This window comes from Podarcis bocagei, assembly GCF_964188305.1.
Source record: "Podarcis bocagei genome assembly, chromosome: Z".
NCBI classification, from domain to species: domain Eukaryota; kingdom Metazoa; phylum Chordata; class Lepidosauria; order Squamata; family Lacertidae; genus Podarcis; species Podarcis bocagei.
The window spans coordinates 48255101-48275783 of NC_138140.1; the positions used below are offsets into that span (position 1 = coordinate 48255101).

The window sequence follows — 20683 nt, forward strand, 5'->3', positions numbered from 1 at the left end:
TTCGTCTTACCTTTCTTTGATCCGCACTCTTCACACCTCTTTGGATTCTGGAAGACCAGAAGAGAGGGGAGCTGGTCACCGCAGGATGGGGAGACACCCAAGCTTCCTCACCAGCCTGCCTTATCTCTGCCACTTGGCCCTTGCCTCTGCTTCTGATTATGGACTGCTGTCTGCCACAGACTCTTCCTGCTCACTAAACCCTGTTATCTCTTCAGCTTGTGACACCTCTTCACAATCTGCTCCCTCTTCTCCTTCTGACTACTCATCACCATCCCACCGCCAATCCCTCTGAGCCTTCTTCCCTTAGGGGTTCCCCAGCTGGTGCCTCCCACCACCCCTCTGCATCCAGCCAGTCCATGACGCTGCCTTGCAGGATATCTTTGGGAGAAGAAAAGGCTCAGGAGTAAACCCTATGCAAATCCATAGTGCAGTCCCTAAGATGGTTGGATGGCGCCTTGTATACCTCTTTCTGGCAACTCTGTACGCCTCCTTCCAGTAACTCCTGCAGCCAAGCTGGTACCAAATGTATTGCTCTGCTTTCCTTTGGACCACATCAGCAAGGCTGAGAGGGGAGTCTTGTTGTCTGGGCAGCCCAGAACCTCCATACGCACTGCCCAGTCTAGAGCCCTGGAGAGGTCACCCATCTCTGCAGCCACAACCATCTCAAGACGGATGGATGCTAACAACAGCAGCATCTGACAATGGATTGTATAACATAGCCACTGTGGCCATTGATAGCCTTTTTCTCCATTATTTTGACTGCCCCCCCTTTAAAGGTGTCTAGGTTGCTGCCCTTCTCTGCATCTTGTGGCAGCAAGTTCCATAGTTTAAACTAACGCACTGTAGCTATTGATAGAACATAGGTAAAGCTAAAGGGACCCCTGACCATTAGGTCCAGTCGTGACCGACTCTGGGGTTGCGGCGCTCATCCCGCTTTATTGGCCGAGGGAGCCGGTGTATAGCTTCCGGGTCATGTGGCCAGCATGACTAAGCCACTTCTGGTGAACCAGAGCAGCGCATGGAAACGCCGTTTACCTTCCCGCCAGAGCAGTACCTATTTATCTACTTGCACTTTCGAACTGCTAGGTTGGCAGGAGCAGGGACTGAGCAACAAGAGCGCACCTCATTGTGGGGATTCGAACTGCCGACCTTCTGATCGGCAAGTCCTAGGCTCTGCGGTTTAACCCACAGCGCCACCCGCGACCCCTTGATAGAATATAAGTTGTAGTTATTGATATAACTTTTGCAGAGTTCTGCTGCATCAGGCCAAAGGAGAATCTTGTCTAGCATCCTGTTCTCACAGTGGCCACCTGGATACTCCTTATAGGAAGCCTGCAAGCAGAATCTGAGCACAGCAGCACTCCTCCCCTACTTGTGATTCCCAGAACCTGGGATCCAGAGGCATGGCACATCTGGCAGTAGAAGGATAGCATAGCCATCCTGGCTAGTAGCCTAAAACACCTCAGGGGCATGTGATCTGCTCTCTTCACCAGGGCACATCCGTAGCAGCCAGCAGCAAAAATGGAGACCATATCAAAGTTACCAAATGGCCCAGCTATCCCTATTCCTCTCCCTCTCTGTCTCTGTATTAGTTGTCCAGGAGCTATCAGCATCAAAGCATTATTTGTTTCTCATCTGTGGGAAAGCTTTGAGGGAGGGGGGAAAACACCGGAAAGGATGCTCGCTAGAGTCTTAACACTGCCCCGGAGTGTGTTGCTGCTGTGAGCTATAAATGGCAATATATACGTCTTCAAACTTCTGCATTCCACCTTAAAAATCTATAGCTGTTCTTGGCCACTGAGTCTCTCCTCGCACTCCCCCCCCCCACCTTTCTTGCCGGCTAGCACAGCCAACAGCCATTCATAGTTTTGGCACCCTTGCCTGCTCTGCTTTAGCCAGAGGAGAGGACCAGGTCATCTGCCAGTCAGTTTTGCGTTTGGGAATGAATAGATTATGGGAACATGTATCAACGCCACCCGTGCAACTGACATGAGTGAGGAGGCTGCTCTGTGTGTTCTGTGCAGCGATGCCTTGGCACGAAGAGAAGCAGCAGTGCAGGCGGCCGGCTACCCCCGGCGATTTTTAAACACCTCACGAGATCCACGGGTCTTATTTCACTGATGCCGCATTGACATTTGGGCAAGGTAGCCAGTTCCTGTCTTGCAAGGGAGATGGCCGAGGCGAATCCCCCAGGAGGCAAGATGAGGGGAAGAAGGAATGCGGTAAGGACTCTGTCTGCCTGCAGTCTTTCTCCTTTTTTTTTTTTTTGCAAAGCAGATTTCTAAGTTCAAATGCAGCCTTGATGCAGCACTAGCATCCAGCCTAGCTAGCAGTGCAGCATTCTAGGACAAACTGCTGAACACAGCGCTTGGAAAATTAAGGGGGGGGGGCGAGGGAAAGGATGATGCTTGGGCAGTATTTACTGCATTTTCCGTAATTGTCCAAAACACCTGTCCACACTGATGAAGCAAGGTTGGCACCAGTTTTAAACAGAGCTCCTAAGTCTGGGTGTCTCTCTGTCTAAGAGATGTGGGGGACTTCAGAACCCCTTTATTGCATCATACATATGCATCATGCATATATATATTCCTCGGTCTTTGAAGGCAGAAAGAGGAAATCAGGCAGAAATATTTCATTCTTTGTGGAGCCTCCTGCAGGGCCTGTAAAGAAATAGGCCATGCTTTTTGAAATCAGCTACTCCTAGAATGCCAGCCTTGAACACTTTCCCTTCTGTCAGGGACAGCCCTGATCTTTTACCTGCACTTAATAAAACCATTGTTTCTAATTTTTTAGTATTTTTGCAGAGGGAGGGGGAAACTCCTTTGAACTCTTCTGTTAGCCAGTACAGATGCATGTTCTTCTTGCTCTCCAAAACTTATGCTGGCCAGTTCTACCACACATGCATGCAAATGTGTTTGTCCATGGATGCAAAGTGTATCATAGTGTACTCTTTCAATTCCCCTTCCTCTCCACCTCCAAAAATGAAACAATACTGCCTATCTGTAGGGCAAATGTTGCTCAGCTATTCTGCAAATTCAGTCAATTCCATCATATAAGTGAAAAATTTGTACAATATGTTTTGGGGCTTGTTTGTACTTTAAAGAAAGAGAGAGAGAGAATTATGATGGTCAGTTTATTGACATGTCCCTACTTTAGATTAGCCAGTGCCAGACAAGACTCTTGCAGAGGTGGATTTAGGGGAGTGCAACCAGTTCAGTCAACTGGGTGAAGAGCCTTGGGGGTACTGCAGGAGGTGCCACAACTTTGATGTAGAATGGAAGGCGAGAAGTGGGAGGGAGGCACCAATTTTTGCCATTGCACGGGACGTGGCTGACATTTGAAGGGTCTGCTACTGACCCTTGCAGACTAAATCAACATTCAGCAAGAATAGGGGGAGCTTTGGTGATGTGTAGTGTGCCAAGTGGAGTGGGGGAATACTTGGGATGAGAATAGAGGTTTCGCAAGCCCCCACCCCCATCTTGATATGGGGGATTTGAAGATGTCCTTGCTGCACAACCATACCCAGCCTTCTAGAATGTTGAGGGATAGCCTTGGCACCATGATTTCTTTAGCTCTGTTAGGCTCTGGTTTTTGCACATGTGGAAAAGTTAACTTCTGCAATGGCCAGGACTTTGAGCCATGGCTGTGAAGCCTGTGGCCTCCCATATGCTGTCAGCTTCGCCCTAGTGCAGTCAATGGTCAGGGATGATTGGGAGCTAGAATCCCAGCAATGTCTGGAGAGTTACCCTTTCCTCAGCCCTGTCCAAAGGGGAGACAAGCCACGGCTTCTTGAGTCATCAGTCAATTCCCACTTAAAACTCCTTCAGCTTTTCAATTTGGCACCTTAAAAGACTTCACAGGATTTATTAATCCTGCTTTTGTGGAGTCCAAGCAGACTTTTCCAGATGGGTGAAGATGCAACTGACGAAGTAGGCTTGACCCCATGAAAGCTTACACCACAATTAATTCTGTTAAGTCTTTTAAGGAGCCAGAAGGCTCTTGTTCGGTTTTGCTCCAAGAAAAGCTACTCACCTGGAAGAGTTTGCAGGTTGTGCTTCTGGTCAATCTCAATGGGATTGGCTGACTCCTACTGCTTTTTAGGAAGGAAAATCAAGAGTCTGCCATAGGCTCCAGGGACAATTAGTTATGTAAGGTTGATGTGGTGCCAGGCTGACTCCGTTTTCTCCTTCCTGCAGGGGTGCTCCAAGCTAGAGGTTGGGAACCTGTGGCACTCCGGATGTTGCTGGATGTTGTTTCAACTCCCACCAACCCTGCCTGTGCTATCCGGGACTAATGGGAGTTGTAGTTCAACTTGCCCATGGAGGACTGCAAGGTCTCCACCCCTGCTCGGTTCTAGTCTGAATTGGAAGCCAGAGTTCCCTATTTTGCCCAGTGGAACTTGCAAAGGAGGCACTGCCCCACCAACCTCAATCTGCCCTGAGCCAGCCCCAAACTACCTGGTCTCTTACTTACAACCAGAGGCATACCTAGGCTCCCTTGCACTTGCTGAGGCACCTCACCTGGCTGCCCAAAGCAGCGGAGGAATGGCCTGCAGTGGATGGGCGAGCTCCTAGCCACTCCAGAGTGGAGAGGCACAATTTTTGCACCCCCAGGCCTGTGCCCTTGTTCAGCCCCTAGGCACACCTCTGCTTAAAACTGCTATTCAGCTTCCACCTGTTTAGCTTCAGTGTTGCCCTTGCAGAACTCAGCAGGAAAGAGGATGGAGACTAAACTAGAATGAGTTGTCCCTGTCTGTCATTGGCTCTGCCTTCACTTAGGCTGTTTTCAGACAGCCCCTTTGTTCCATTTCCCTGACATTTTCTTACCTGATAATTACTGCATTCTAGGAGATTTTCCATGTGATATAACAGCCACTTCTGCAAATGTAGCAGCTGTTTAGTGCTTGTTTCCATGCTAATTGCTTCCAGGAAAAAAATCTGTTTTCAACCACATTAACCTGGAAAATCGTGGGAATTTTTGCACTGCAGTTTTCCCACTGTTTTCATAGGTCATGCCATGTGATGAAGTTTGGGCTGGTGTTCCAGCGCAGAGTTCTTCCTTGCCATTTTCATGTGGGGAGGACAGAAGCACTCATATGCATACTGGGTGGTGGCAACATATCTGGTGATATCTGCTGTTGCATCACACCACGCACACTGATGTGCATGAAATATAGCATGGTACATGGCAATATATCAATCAAGAAGTCACAATGCAACAGATAGTGTGGTGTAAAAGGAATATTGGGAGATGGAGCAGAAGGAAAACTAATGCAATAATCCCTGAGTCTGAACGCAGACTTGCTACTGGGCTCCTTGCCTTCTGCCCTACAATGACCACAAGACACCAATATTTCTTCCTGTCCTCTCCAGTCTTGTAAAAATGCAGGAAGAGCCCTGCTGGATTGCACCAAAGACCCAGGATCTAGTCCACCTCCAGACATTGCCAAACAGATGCTTTTGGAAATAGGCTTCTCTTGTTGGTGCCCCTGTGTTATCAGGTAGACTGCTGCTGAACAAGGAGTTTCTATTTAGCTGCCACAGGTTCTTTTAATGTAATTAAATTTATATACTGCTTGACTGAAATAAAACCTCTAAGCAGTATATCAGAAATATTAAAATTATCAGTTAGAAACCCCCAGTTGGAAACAAATAATTAAACTAAACTAAAACTAAAAAGAGATTGAAATGCATGTAAGTTTTTGCATGTCTGGGTAGATTTTAAGCAGGTGCTGCAAGGAGTGCAGTGAAGGCACCTGCTTATGTCAATAGGCAGGGAGTTCCAAAGTTTAGGTGCTGCCCACAAAGTTAGTTTCTTGTAATTGTGGAATGAGAATTATGTGACCCCTTCAATGGTGCCAGTTCTGTAGGTCAAAGTGGGCATATCTCACAAGTAAATTAGTTAATACCATTGGTAGATCTCTTCTTCACCCATGGATTTGACTTATCCCCACATTTTTAAGGTCCCTTCGTGTGTTCCTGAATTCTCTATGTAGGTTATCTCAGGCTAAATAGAGCCCCCATGCTCAGATGCAGTATACCTTTGAGTACCAGGCTCTGGGGACAAAAAGCAAGGGTGGGTTGTTGCCTCCATGCCCTGCTTGTGGGCTTCTCAGAGGCATCTGGTTGGCCACTGTGGGGAACAGGTAGACCTTTTGAATTGTCCCTTTCAGTAAGGCTGTTGTAGGTTCAGTTCCACAGGAGGCCTGCTGATAAAATAATTTTGCTGGCTGTTCTCTGAGAATGCTGCAAACAGAATTGGTTTAAGAGCCAACATTTTGTTTGGGTCTACTTTTAAAAATAAAAAGTAGGTTTGTGTTAATATTAAAGTGTTTTTGTTCCAGTTTAAAATGCAAGAGGACAAAAGCTGACCAGGTGCATAACTTTCTCCCGTTGGTTTAAAAAGGGATTTAGAAGCAACCAATGTGTCTTCATCAATGTTAGAATCAGCCTCTTTTCCATTTTACCAGATCCTCTTTTTGGGGGGAGGGGATTACAGAGCAGAGCCCTCTCCCGTGGTGATTCCCGCCCCCCCCCCCAAGCTGGGAGGTGGTAGTTCTTTAGATCATGGTTGAAGATTTCACATATGTATTATCTGAAAGGGATGGGTGAGGGATAGCTAAATGTAGTTATATATTTATTTCATAAAATTTATATGGGGAGATTATATATATATATATATATATATATATATATATATATATATATATATATATATATATATAGTAAAAGGGGGAAAAGCCTCAAAATGCTTTACAAAAGATAAAACAGTAAAATCAAGAAAAAATTGCAACCTTACTTTAAAACATATAAAAGTTAAAATACTAAAACAGATTAAAATCACCTGAACTTTTGCAGCATCTGGGTAGGCTTGCCTAAACAGGAATGTTTTTAGCAGGCTCTGAAGAGAATACAATGAAGGCCCCTGCTTGGTCTCAATAGGCAGGGAGTTCCAAAGTTGTAGGCGTTGCCACACTGACCGATCAAGTTTGTACAAATGCGGCGCTTATCATTCTCATTGCTGGAGGTTAGCCGTGCTTGAGCTCAAACCCTCCTCATAGTCAAAGGCTGTAGAAAAAGGCAGGATTGCATTAAAAAAGTCCCCAGGAGAGCCATTGTGGGGGATGGCACGGGGGGGGGGATCTGAATGAAACAGATTTGCTTATGTAAGGTTAGGAGAAAAGGTTTTAAAAAAGAAGGAGATCACCATTCCGCCCCCTCTCTCGCTCTCGGTGTTCAGGAGCAGATTTAAGGTAGTAAGGATATAATTTGATGAGGAGGACGTACTTGTAAGGAAGGGCTATATTTCTTTTTGACAGTTCAGTGAGGGCCAAGTCTCATTAGGGCTGTTCATTTAGAAATGGTGAGCCAGGAAAGAGTGATGCAAGCCAACTGCTAACAAATAAACTGCATGTCTTTAAGCCTGAAAGGAATCACTTGCAGAAAAGCCTGCTGCATGAGTCACCGCTGTTGTTTTCCCTGGAACGGTGGGTGGGTGATACTTTCCCACCTCTCTGCATCAAGTGTGATTTAGCATTCTGTCACTCTGGCCACTGAGGTAGAGCCCGAGCCCATTATTCCATGGCATTCCCAGAACAGGGACTCACACAGAAGCACACTGAGTGGACTCTTGTGAGTTTGGATAATTCTTAGTTTTCCAGACTCTGCAAGATAATAAGCTTACCATTGGCAGCGGTCGTCATGTGGGTGAGCGATTGTCGGCACCCCCCCCAAAAAAAGCTCTACAACTTCGGCCAACCCCTCCCCCCCCCACAAAAAAGCTCAACAAGTCTGGTCAATCCTCCCCAAAAGCTCTGGGCAATCTTCCCCCATTTCTTTAATTTCGAGTCTTATACACAGGGTCGTGTTATACACAGAAAACTACGGTAATACTGGCGAAGGAAAGAGAAGAGAAGGTGCAAAGTCCAGCAAGCACCAAACCATCTTTGCATGCATGAGAATAGCAAACTATTTACTATCCCGTCTATTTCCTATGTTCAGACTATGGGGCCAGTTACATTATCAATAGCTCCACTCAATTCACAAGAAGGTTGGGGTGACCATAAGCCTGATGCAAACTGAACATGCTCAGTGGACCTGGAATGCTGCCAGGCTCTTGCGAGTTCTGGAGTGCCTGGAACCTTGAGCAGAAGCTCTTCTATGCTGCAACATTTTGCTGCAGATCCCATGTATGCATCCTGAAGAATGAGATTGGTGGGGCAGGGCCCTGTTTGCCCTAATGGACTAGCCTTCACTACACAGCTTACCTAGGAGTAAGTTTTGCAGATAAAGTCGCTCAGATTCGGGAAGAGGTAGACGCCACCGTGGGAGCAGGGCCGGGGCGGGAGAGTGCTAGAGTCCTGCCTAGTCAAATTGCGTAGGATCAATTCCAATCTGTTACCTCCGAGGATGTGGACAGGCTGCTTGGACGAGTGAAACCAACCACCTGTCTCCTTGATCCTTGCCCATCCTGGCTTATAAAAGCTAGCCGGGAAGGACTGGGCGATGGGCTTCGTGGGGTGGTGAATGCTTCCCTCCGTGAGGGAGCCTTCCCAGACCCGCTGAAAGAAGCGGTTATTAAACCGCTTCTTAAAAAACCATCTTTAGATGCGGCCACGATGGCCAACTACCGCCCAGTCTCAAATCTTCCATTCTTGGGCAAGGTGATTGAGTGAGTGGTTGCTGAACAACTCCAGGCACGCCTGGAAGAAGCGGACCATTTGGATCCCTTCCAATCGGGATTCAGGCCTCATCACGGGACTGAAACTGCCTTGGTCGCACTGGTTGATGATCTCCGGCGGGCTAGGGACAAAGGTGAGAGCTGTTTCCTAGTTCTGCTGGATCTCTCAGCGGCGTTTGATACCATCGACCATAACATCCTTCTGGACCGTCTTGAGGGGCTGGGAGCTGGGGGCACTGTCATACAGTGGTTCCGCTCCTTCCTCCTGGGCCGTGTTCAGAAAGTGGTGGTGGGGGATGAGTGTTCAGACCCCTGGGCTCTCACTTGTGGGGTGCCTCAGGGTTCTGTCCTCTCCCCCATGCTTTTTAATATCTATATGAAGCCGCTGGGAGAGATCATCAGGGGGTTTGGGCTGGGTGTTCATCAGTATGTAGATGATACCCAGCTCTACCTCTCTTTCAAATCAGAACCAGTGAAGGCGGTGAAGGTCCTGTGTGAGTGCCTGGAGGCGGTTGGAGGATGGATGGCGGCAAACAGATTGAGATTGAATCCTGACAAGACAGAAGTACTGTTTCTGGGGGACAGGAGGCGGGCAGGTGTGGGGGATTCCCTGGTCCTGAATGGGGTAACCGTGCCCCTGAAGGACCAGGTGCGCAGCCTGGGAGTCATTTTGGACTCACAGCTGTCCATGGAGGCACAGGTTAAATCCGTGTCCAGGGCAGCTGTGTACCAGCTCCATCTGGTACGTAGGCTGAGACCCTATCTGCCCGCGGACTGCCTCGCCAGAGTGGTGCATGCTCTGGTTATCTCCCGCTTGGACTACTGCAATGCGCTCTACGTGGGGCTACCTTTGAAGGTGACCCGGAAACTACAACTAATCCAGAATGCAGCAGCCAGACTGGTGACTGGGAACGGCCGCCGAGACCATATAACACCGGTCTTGAAAGACCTACATTGGCTCCCAGTACGTTTCCGAGCACAATTCAAAGTGTTGGTGCTGACCTTTAAAGCCCTTAACGGCCTCGGTCCAGTATACCTGAAGGAGCGTCTCCACCTCCATCGTTCTACCCGGACACTGAGGTCCAGCACCGAGGGCCTTCTGGCTCACTGCGAGAAGCCAAGTTACAGGGAACCAGGCAGAGGGCCTTCTCGGTAGTGGTGCCCTCCCTTTGGAACGCCCTCCCACCAGATGTCAAAGAGAACAACAACTACCAGACTTTTAGAAGACATCTGAAGGCAGCCCTGTTTAGGGAAGCTTTTAATGTTTGATGTATCATAGTATTTTAATATTCTTTTGGAAGCCGCCCAGAGTGGCTGGGGAAACCCAGCCAGATGGGCGGGGTATAAATAATAAATTATTATTATTATTATTATTATTATTATTATTATTATTATTATTAGTCCCATTGAACTCAGTGGGATTTTTTCCCTGAGTAAATATGCTTATGAGTTCCAATGGAAATGGGTGGTGGTGGCGGCATTCCGTTTGGGGGCTCATTGAATTTGGAGGAAACTATCCTGTGGTCCACACTCACATACATTGCATTACCTGTGGGCACAAAGTCTTTGCTGGGTTTGATTTCTGCTGGGTTTGATCTATGCAATCGCAAGCTACTGAGCAGTTTGCCCTTGTTTCAAGAGCCAGTTCTTGGTCCCTGGAAGTCTTCCTGCTGGCTTCATTCAGGCCAGAGTTTTGGCAATCAGTTTGCATTCATTTATTATTTTAAGCTTATCTTAAAAATAGCTCTTGGGAACATGTTCCATTTGGGCCACACGTCTCATTGCGTGGAATAGTATATTCCAATGCAGTATGTGTAATGCAATATTGTACAGGTTGAATCTGTATGCATTTCTTAAAGTTGCAGACACCAGGAATCCATTACTGTAATAATTTTGTTAACAATATGGCAGGATAATTTATTGGTGACATTGCTTACCCTGGTTATTACACACCTCCAGGTGGCAAGTTTATGGACCCCTTCTGTGTTCATAAGAGATAACCACAGGCTCCTGGAAAGAAAGGGTGGGATAAACAAGTCCTATACAACAATTTACAGGATGTGATTGATATTCTTGCAACGAATCTTTGGAGAATTGTTCCCTAACTTCCACGACTATTTGAGGATGTTTGTTCTCTTCCTCTATCCTGCTGTGACTGCTGAGGGCCATGTTTGATATCAAATTTCCTCATACCTGAAAGCCGTTTAAAAAATGGCTGATGAAGGGCATTGTTAACACTGCAAGGATCAGGTGCCAAAATTTTTGGCATGTGTCTATTTCAATGGGCTATTGATTATTCCATATTGGACGGAATAAGACTGGAACTAGGTGGCTATGGGATGCACGTAGAGTCTGCTGCAAACACCAGCCTGTGTCTCCTCCTCGGGTTTTCCCTGAGAGCAACTAGCATCAACAAGACACGCGGAACAGTATCACACTGCTGCAAATGACTCAATCCCTCGCAAATGTCTGGAGAAGGGAAATTCCTGTGGCGAATAGTTTTAATGGCTGCCTGTCTCATTCCTAAATGGAAATACTCTCATATCAACTGTGCTGGCTACTGCTGGTTAGCTTACAGGGGAGAATTCAACTTGCTGGTTCTTATCTGTTCCCAAAACTTAAATCACTTGGGATCAGTAGGGCCGGCTCTATCATTAGGCAGAACAAGACTGCTGCCTGAGGCTGCAGATGCTGGGAGAAGGCAGCAGTAGCGGAAAACATCCCAGTTCTTCCTGCTGAACTCGCTCAGCCTCTGTTTGACAACAATGGTGTGTTCCAGGGGTTAAACCTGGGACCTTCTGCATGCAAAGCAGATGTCCCACTGAGATATGGCATTTCTAAAAACAACAACAACAAAGTAGTATTCTATTCCCCATGGTTCTGAATAAAGAGCACAGGAAACTGCCTTAAACTGAGTTGAAACCATTGGTGCATTCAGGTCAGTATTGTCTCTGCTGACTGTAAGTGGCTATCAAGAGTTTCAGGCAGGGGACCTGCCCAGCCCTACCTAGAGATGCCTGGGATTTCACCTGGGACATTCTGCATGCAAAGCAGATGCTCTGCTCCTAAGCCACTGCTCTTGCTCAATGGCCCCTCACAAGAAAGGATGGGAGCATCCTTTCTACTCCCTTCAAAAATAATTTTTGAATATGGTTTTGTGTCGTTCGCTCACTTTCCATGCTCCCTCCAGAAACACCTCCTGGTATGGAAAGGCAGGGTGTGGTGTAATGGTTAGAGTGCTGGACTATGACCTGGAAGGCCCAGGGTTCAAATCCCCACTCAGCCAATGAAGCTCTTTGGGTGACCTTGGGCCAGTCACCTCAGCCTAACCTACCTCACAGGCTTGTTGTGATGATGGAATGGGGAGCAGGAGAACCACCTTGGACTCCTGAATAAGCACAAACACAAAACAGTATCAAAGTTTGCAGCCATATTGCTGGAAAAACAGGAGGTTAATGTCATTTCTGATTTTCTAAACTGACTTTCCTCTCGATAGTGGAGAACTCTCTGTATGTAATACTGGCTATCTGGTTTCTCCCCCCACAGGCCTCATTTCCCGGCAACTTGCACCTAGTGATGGTCCTGCGCCCCACCGGATTCTTTCAGCGCACTTTCACCGACATTGGATTTCGGTTTAGCCAAGAGGACTTCCTGCTCAAACTGCCGGTATCACGCCTGCTGCCACAGCATCACCCCGTCTTTTGTACTCTACAGCTTTACCTGCAGGGAATTTTCCTTCCCTGTTGTTGTTCAGCTGCAATGCATTTGTTTAAAATGACAGTGGATACAAATGACAATCACACACACATGTACAAAACACCAACCTTGAGCATTTTATGGGCTTTAGAAGATGATGCTAAAAATGGAGGTGAAATGTTAAATTCATTCATATTTAAAAGCTCTGGCAGGCATTTATCTGGCGAAGGGGTGGGGCCCCCAACTCGCATCAGCCCCTGGAAGCCTGTCCAATGATCAGGGAGGATGGGAGTTGTAGTTCAACAATATCTGGAGGGCTGCAGGCTCCTGCACCCCTGAATTATAGCTTTAAAGTTGGGATACATCTAGAGCTCAGAGTTTTTCTGAGTGAGAATGCTCTGAACAGTACGTTCTTTCTCTACCACACAATTGTGTCCCATATTGCAGATTGATTCCCCAAAGAGAGTGTGGCAAGCCTGCCTGCCTGCCTGATCTGTATGGCTCTGTCATTGGGCTCTGACTCTCCTAAAGGAGAGAAACCTTGGACTTTGGCTTGCAATGCATGCATTCTACTTTGAGCCACAGTCGGCTTTGGGAAGAAGGAAGGAGGAGGGTGCAAACTGAAACATAGTCACCCTTCGAACTTTGCAGTTCTGCAAATTTGGAAATGTAGTTTTCCAGCTAAGTATTGTGTACAAAAATGCATCTACGAAGGCAAAATGCACATAAAAATGCCTGTGTTCATGAAAGCAATATACAACACGTGTAACATTAGGGTAAATTGCTTTGCAAAGGTATGTACATTAGGCGCCGTTGCATACAAATGTGTACATACTTTTGCTTTTTAAAAGTTGCAAACTACTGAGGAAATCCAGAGAGCTGAACTTAAGAGTAGAAAAATGAGAAATGAAGAGAAACCAAAATGGACAGATCCACCCATCTCTAGTCCCCGTTTAAAGGCATCTGAGTAGTGGGTTGACTAGGTTGCCATTATGTGTTGTTGGGGAAGGCTCCACAGTTTAACCACACACTGTGTGACAAAGTACTTCCTTTGGTCTGCCCTGAATTTCCAACCTTTCAGCTTCATTGGGTGACCCTGGGCTCTGGAATCTTTGGTTTTGGGGCTGGGGTTGGCTAATTGCAAGGCTGATTAAATGGATACATGCGCTGGTATATTCAGTGAAATGACTCCTGCAGAATCAGGTGTCTGACCCTGTGAATATTAAGCTACAGGTCTATTCCCCCCTTTTCTCTTCCCCCAGGTTGTAATGCTGAGTTCGGTCAGTGACTTGCTGACATACATCGATGAAAAGCAGTTAACACCTGAATTTGGGGGCACCTTGGAGTATTGCCATAGCGAATGGGTCATCTTCAGAACAGTATGTTCCTCCCATTAATGCTGTTGTAAATGTGTGTGTAATATCTTCTTATATACATAAAAATGTAAGGTGTCATCATGCTCTGCATTTCACATGCCACATCAACTGTGGTGTGAGGAACAGCAGGTACACCCAGGAGAGTGGCTACACATGCCTGCAGCAAGGTTTAACAGAGTGGGGAGGCCCTTCACACAGTGGTTTAGCAAGTAAAAGTGTGAAATGCCTCTCCCCCTTTAAAAGGGGGTGGAGCTGGAGGAGAGAGGGGTGGGTGTTAGGGCAATGGGCTTGGTGCAAGCTGTGAGGAATAGGGAGCAGAGGTAAAGATTCAAGGGAGGGGAGTTGGTCATGGAGGGGGAGGCAAAGGGGTATACAGTATTGGCAAGTGCAGAGAGTAGGTGCCCCAGGCTTTAGCATATATACAAAATTATAACATACCTTGGGTAATTTTGGACCATGCAATGGGAAGTTCATGAAGTTACCATCCAGGACTCCAGCTCCCACCAGCCTTAGCAAGGGCACTAGTCAGAGATGATGGGAGCTGGAGTCTACTAATATCTGGAGTGTAGCAAGTTGGCTACTCATGTTAGTACTCTGGCTGCCCACAGCTTCTCAGGGTCCTGAAGAGAGAAGGGACTTCCCATCATTAGCTGCAGTACTAGATCCCTTTTAACTGGAGATCCCTGGGATGTAACCTGGAGTGTTCTGCATGCAAAGTAAATTGCTCTGCCACAGAGCTATGGTGAACTTCAGTCCTTCCAACAACAGCTAAACTAAGTTGTAGGTGTATGTAGGTCCCGCTCTATGAACATTCGCTATGTGAAAATTCACATATCCAAACACAGTACCTGAACTTTGCTATACACACTGCTGATTCAGATATCAGAACAGAGAGCATTTTTTACTTCCTTGTTTGCCTTTCGCTGGTTGGCTGAGGGAGGGAGAGTGATCAGACAAACCAGAGATAAAGTTTTCTGGGTTCTCCTGTGGTTTCCTGAGGATTTCTTTGGCTTTTGAGTGGGGTCAAAGTTCCTTGGTCAGGAACACATTAGAATTTACCCTCTAGCAATCAGTGGAATTGCTCACCTAATGAACGATTTCCAGAGAACGCATTGTGTTCAGTTAGCAGGACATGCTGGTGTACAAAGCTCATCATCTCACCACTTATATACCCAGCCAATCACTGCACTTTGCAGGAGAGGACCTTCTCCTGCAGGTACCATATCACCAGGAGGTGCATGTTGTGTGGAAATCACACCTTTAGTGTGGCAGCACCTGCCATTTGGAAGCCCCCTGGTCTGAAAGTCTCCATTATCTGTTTGTGCCTACGGAACACCTTGGTTTTCTAAACATCCTTTAAAGTGCAGATTTGTTTTTATCCCAGTCTATACCTGTATTGGACCTGAATTTGTTCTGTATTGGACCTGATTATGTTTTTATTGCCGATGCTTTTTTGTTGTCCATTGCAAATCCACCAGGGGAAGCAATTCCTAAAGGAAAATAAGCAACTATATAAATAAATACCTCACTGCTGCTTTTATCAAGCTTAAGCACCAAGCGGCATGCCAAGCTGATTAACAGAAAACTTTCTCCCCCAGGCCATAGAAAGCTTTGCACTAACAGTGAAGGAAATTGCCCAGATGTTGCAATCCTTTGGCATGGAGCTGGCAGAAACAGAGCTCCCAGATGATGCCTACTCAATTGAACGCATCCTGGCACTGCGCACAGAGAAATACTATCAGCTGAAGGCAAGTTGCATCCGAAACTACCTGATCCTGTGAAAAACTTTGGTCACCTCCAGACTCGATAACTGTTTTGCTGGAAGGGTTCAATTCCATACTAGAGATTTAGGTTTGCACAATTAGAGTAAAGCACTGGTGCGGGGGTGGGAAGCAATTCTAGACTTTTTTTGGGGTGGGACTCAGTTGCACACTAGCATAAGGGTCTAGGAAGAGCCTGCTGGATCAGGCCAATGGCCCATCTAATCCAGCATCCTGTTCTGACAGTGGCCAACCAGATGCCCCCAAGAGAAACCGGAAAGCAGGACCTGAGCATAATAAGAGCACTCTTCCCTCCCCTGGTTTCCAGCGACTGGTATTCAGAACCATTACTGCCTCTGACCATAGGCCAAATTCAGATTGCATTTAGATGTGAAGGGGTTTTGCAACAAACCTAGTTCCCTAGCAGGTGTTGGGCCGGGGGAGCATCATATAATCTCCACACAAGCAACTATTCACTAAACAGGTTGGGATGTCAGGGAAGAAATGACATTTCACTGTCCTGCTTTCCTTTCCTTGCTTTTGCCCCTGTGGTATGGTATATTATTGTCCTGGAATCACTATTTGCTAGCTAAAGGCTGCCACGTTTGATGGGTGGAGGAAGGGGCAAGGAAATCCAGTCCATTCATCAAAGCAATTCTTCAGCACAATTATTTTACTCCTGCTCAAACTGATGTGCATCTATCTTATTAATCCTGCCATTTCGAAGTGATTGATCGTGATTTCTTAAACTAGGTGTCTCGGCCCTGGCTGTCATTGCTTGTTTCTTATTTCTACAACTTCAGAAAGGCACATGGTACACACAAAGTTTCATAAGCAAATATTGCATTAACTTCTGTCCCCTTAGACCTTACACTCTGCCTATGAGCAGAGTGTAATCCTAGAATTACAGAATAGGAAATAGTGTTGCCAGTTCTGACTCTCTGTATAGAGATCTTGCCTCAACTATAGCATCTCTGACCAGGGACAGAGGGAGGGGGGGAATTGATTCAGTTCTCATTGGAAGGTGAAACTACCTAATTTGCAGCTTCCAAGACAAAACACAACCTTCAAAATCCACAGTTCTCTGGATTTTGCATTGTGGTTCCCCAGTCAAGTAATATAGACCAAAATGCACATGTCAGAGTAAAGTATGCATATAATTGTATGTATAAAACAGCAAACAAAAAATGCATTATATTAGGGAAAACAGCTTAACAAAAATGTATGTATTTGTCCAAACTGCATACAAAAATGTGACTATTATTATTGCACTAAAACTTGGACAGATTTTCAGTTTGCTGCAGAAATGTGAAGAACTGAATTTAAGATTGGGAAAATGAGAAACCGAGAGAAAGTGACAGATTCAGCCATCCCTGTCCCTGACAGATGGCCATTGCAGCTTGTGGCTTCAGTAACTCCAATGAAGGAGAGTCCACCATCTCTCTCAAAGGAGTATTTTCTAAGGTCAAATGGCTCATACCATTGGGAAGGTTTTCCTAATGTTGAGTCTCTTAATACGGGTATTGCTAGACCTGCATCACATCCAGCAGTTGTGGTATGTTTCAGGTGCACAGCAGAGCAGTCATGATGGATCAAAATGGATGGTGCAGCACATGTTTGTGTCTCTTCCATAGAAGCTGCTTGGACCTTTGTGCACATATCTGCTTCTTTACACAAGGCTGATGGAGAGCTTGGCATTATGTTTAGAGTTCCTGTAAAAGCAGCCATGATACTTAAACCAAAGTGAGAGCATAACATGCTTTGGCAAACCAGCTCTGGAAGTGTGCCAAAGTTTGCTGTGTGGGGAACTGCTTATAGAGCAGGCAGGGTCCCAGTTGCTCATTTCTCCCACTTCCAGGCAGATTATGGCTATTCGTCATCTACGATTTTTGTGGGTCCACCCACACCAACAGTAAAATTGATGGGGAAATACAGTGAAAGAGTCCAGCCCCCTGGTCCTGATCAATATAAAACACATATTCAGTTTTTATTAGTTGGTTCTAGTTCTCAATATTTCTAGTTATGCCCTCTAGAACAACAGATGTTAAATCTGCTCCATCTTCTGCATGACAGCCCCACCAGATGTTTGAAGACCATGTCTTCCCTTAGTCTTCTCTTCTGCAAGCTAAATATACCCAGGGACAGGTGAGCAGGTGCAATTGCAGATGTGGTGTAGATTTGATTCCAGCTGAGGGTTGGGTTCAGAGGGCTCCTTTTGGAATTGTGGTCCTTGACACCTCATTGAGTTGGAAACGGAAGACCACCATGGTGGTTCTGGTGACATATTAATCAGCAGTGCTTATTATACATGCTGCAGGAAGATATTACGACAGTGACCAAAGAAGGAAACATGCTGCTGTGTAGTTTAGAGGAACCTGACATGGATGAACCTGACAAAGAGGAACCACAGGAGAGATCTGGTGACTGGGAGACTGTCAATCGGTGAGCATGTTGAGCATCATGCACATGTTAAAAGCTGTTGACTAGGATCACTGTCTTGCCCATTGAAAGCATAGAAACATAAGATGAACCCTGTTGGATCATGCCAATGACCCATCTTGTCCAGCATCCTGTTATCACAGTGGCCAAGCAGATGCCTGTTGGGAACCCATAAGAAGGACCAGAGTATAAGAGCACTCTCTCCTCCTGAGGTTTCCTGCAAAACAATGCACAGGAGAACTTAAGGATAAAGGCTATCAATGACTGCTAAGTCACAATGGCTGGGTACTATGTTCCAAGCCCTACCTGGAGATGCTGGGAATTGAACCTAGAACCTTCTGCATGTGGAAGCCCTACCACCGAGCAATAGCTCTCCCCCCCCCCCCCAAATACGAACAGGAAATTATCTTTATACAGTCCATCTAGCTTAGTGTTGTCTGTGATGGTTGGAAGATGCTCTTCCATTCCTGTTGGGGAAGAAAGCAGCCGTGTGCCTGGGGTCAGGTAGGCACTCCATTAGAGTGCATTCCCACCCACCCACCCCCAGCAATGGCAAAAGTTATGGGGGGGGGGCAAGCAGGCAAGCCACCACCTTGGATACAACCTCTTCTTCTCTGTGTGCAGTGGAAACATCCTCACCTGTCTTGCACCTGTGTCACCTCTGAACGGGACAGCCTTCTTTTACCTTGGACAAGCTACAATTTGTTCCCTGGTGAAAGGAGGTTGCAACAACACCTAAGGGTTGTTTTCGGGGGGGGGGGCTTGGCAAAGTACCTTGGTGGATTCTGGAGTTTCCAGTCCTCAGCAGTCCAAATAAGCATTGGGTGGCTGGAGTCCATTTAAATTTCTGACGCATCAGGAACATCGTGTGAAATCTAAAAGGTGCCTGCTTTTTTCTTTTTCTTTTTAAGGGGTTGAGCTCTTTGTAAAAATGTCTTTTCTTAATGGCTTGGGACCACTTGGTAGAAATGCAGTTGAGGGTTTTTAAAATTGTTTTTATTAATGATTTTCTTGGGTTACATAGTACATTGTTTTTAATGGATAACTAAACCAGCTCCCTCTTGTGAAAAAAAGGTTGCTTGCACAGTTACATGAAATGGAAATTGCTTTTGATGGATTCTGGGAGAAAAATCAGCTGAAGATGGAGCAGTATTTGCAGCTTTGGAAATTCGAGCAACATTTCCAAGAGGTAGGATGAGGTCCCCATCCCATCAGCCTTGGCTAAGAAACTATTGCTGGCGTTTTTTAATATTCATTCGACCCACACAGTAGCTTTCAACTACTGTGTGCTTGAAAGGTATAGAGGACCTTTTCCCTCTGCGAAGGGCCTTTGATCCACAGGAGATGTCATGGGGGGCGTGGCTCTTTTGATGTGTGGAGCTGGAGCCAGTGGTGGGCAGGAGACCACCCCCGCCACCCCCATTCTCTGCTTGTTTAGCTTCAGATGTCTTCCTTGCTCAAACATAATGCAACACTTTCAAGTGAAAACAGAGCAAAGAGGGATGTGTAGACCACATGAGGGGAACCTAAGAGCCACAAGTTCCCCTTCTGTGCTTTAAATAATATTGTGCCCCTCCTGTTTTTGTTTTTCTTTTTGACAAAATTTCCTCTTCCTTTTAGCTCAGTAAAGCCATTGAATTTTTAATGGAGAAGCAAAGGGAGCTGCCGGATACTGGAGATAACGTCTCTCAAGTAAAACAGAGGGTGTTGGATCTGGAAAACCTGAACAAAATGGCACAGGTAAGAGCGCCATCCAATTGGTGTCCGTGAGGAACAGCCATCCTAACCCACCTAGAGCAGGGATGGGGAGGTGTTCCATGGTGCTGTACTACAGCTTCCAAGACCCCTGACTATTGGCCAGGATGGCTAGAGGAGGGGGGCACTCTTGACATCTCTTCAGCAGATGACACAAGGGACAAAAGTTGGCAGAGCAACAACTGTAAGCGTTGCCTTTGTGCAGTAGGCTGCTTTCTCTCACATTTTTCCTCCATCCTCACAAGCAAGGGGCATGATCAGAGTTCAAGGACACATTCCAGCCAGGAAAGAACGTTCAAAGAGGCTGTGAAGTAGGGACAGTGTGTGACTGGGGAGAGAAGTTGTTGCCTGGGAAGAGCTTTGAGGGCTAGATAGAGAGGCCTGTGAGGGCCACATGGTGGCCCTTCTGCCTCACACAGTCTCGAAATATAACTCCTACCCCCTCTTTTATTTGGATGTTACATAGGAGTTGACAGGGAAGGCTCAGGTTGTGATCCTTCACGGGCACCAGCTGGCAACCAACCACCACTACGCCCTCAACTTGATCTGCCAGCAGTGTAATGAGCTGCGGCACCATTCGGATATCTTGCTGGAGGAGATCAAAAGGAAACACAACCAGCTCCAAAGAACCTTGGACCTTCTCACTTCTCTGCAGCAGGTAATGTCCAGAGGTAGACCTCCAGACACAGTGAATGAATGACAGAGCGTTGCTTTCAGAGTCCAACTCTGCATGCAAAGGATGGGGCTGTGCATCTGCTGTGATCCTGCAGGAGGGCAGGATGGGCTACTAGCCACAGAACCCCACTTTTAATTTACAAGTTTGCAAGTGTGGGAGTGAAACCTTCTCGAAATTAAAGAAGCCAGAGCGAAGTCTAAATAGCATTTCTGAGGCTTCAGTGTCCCACATAGCTCCTTGCTCCTCCCCATAATAGATAATGTAGAAGAAGATAAAATTATACTATTGCATCATCCTGGATT

The 20683-nt window shown here is 46.5% G+C and overlaps 1 protein-coding gene across 5 annotated transcripts in view; it reads left to right on the forward strand.

The window, feature by feature from the left end:
- Positions 1-20683, forward strand: part of MCF2 (MCF.2 cell line derived transforming sequence) — a 77011-nt gene that overhangs the window by 24014 nt on the left and 32314 nt on the right. For 3 of the 5 annotated variants that reach the window (XM_081178950.1, XM_081178951.1, XM_081178954.1), the window contains 7 exons: positions 12226-12345; positions 13638-13754; positions 15350-15503; positions 17833-17953; positions 19025-19139; positions 19571-19690; positions 20172-20363. In XM_081178950.1, the coding sequence (XP_081035076.1) occupies positions 12226-12345; positions 13638-13754; positions 15350-15503; positions 17833-17953; positions 19025-19139; positions 19571-19690; positions 20172-20363 (939 nt within the window). Of the gene's footprint in view, positions 1-1829; positions 2223-12225; positions 12346-13637; positions 13755-15349; positions 15504-17828; positions 17954-19024; positions 19140-19570; positions 19691-20171; positions 20364-20683 lie in introns of those variants that run through there. The other 2 variants (XM_081178953.1, XM_081178952.1) reach the window with 2 other exon arrangements.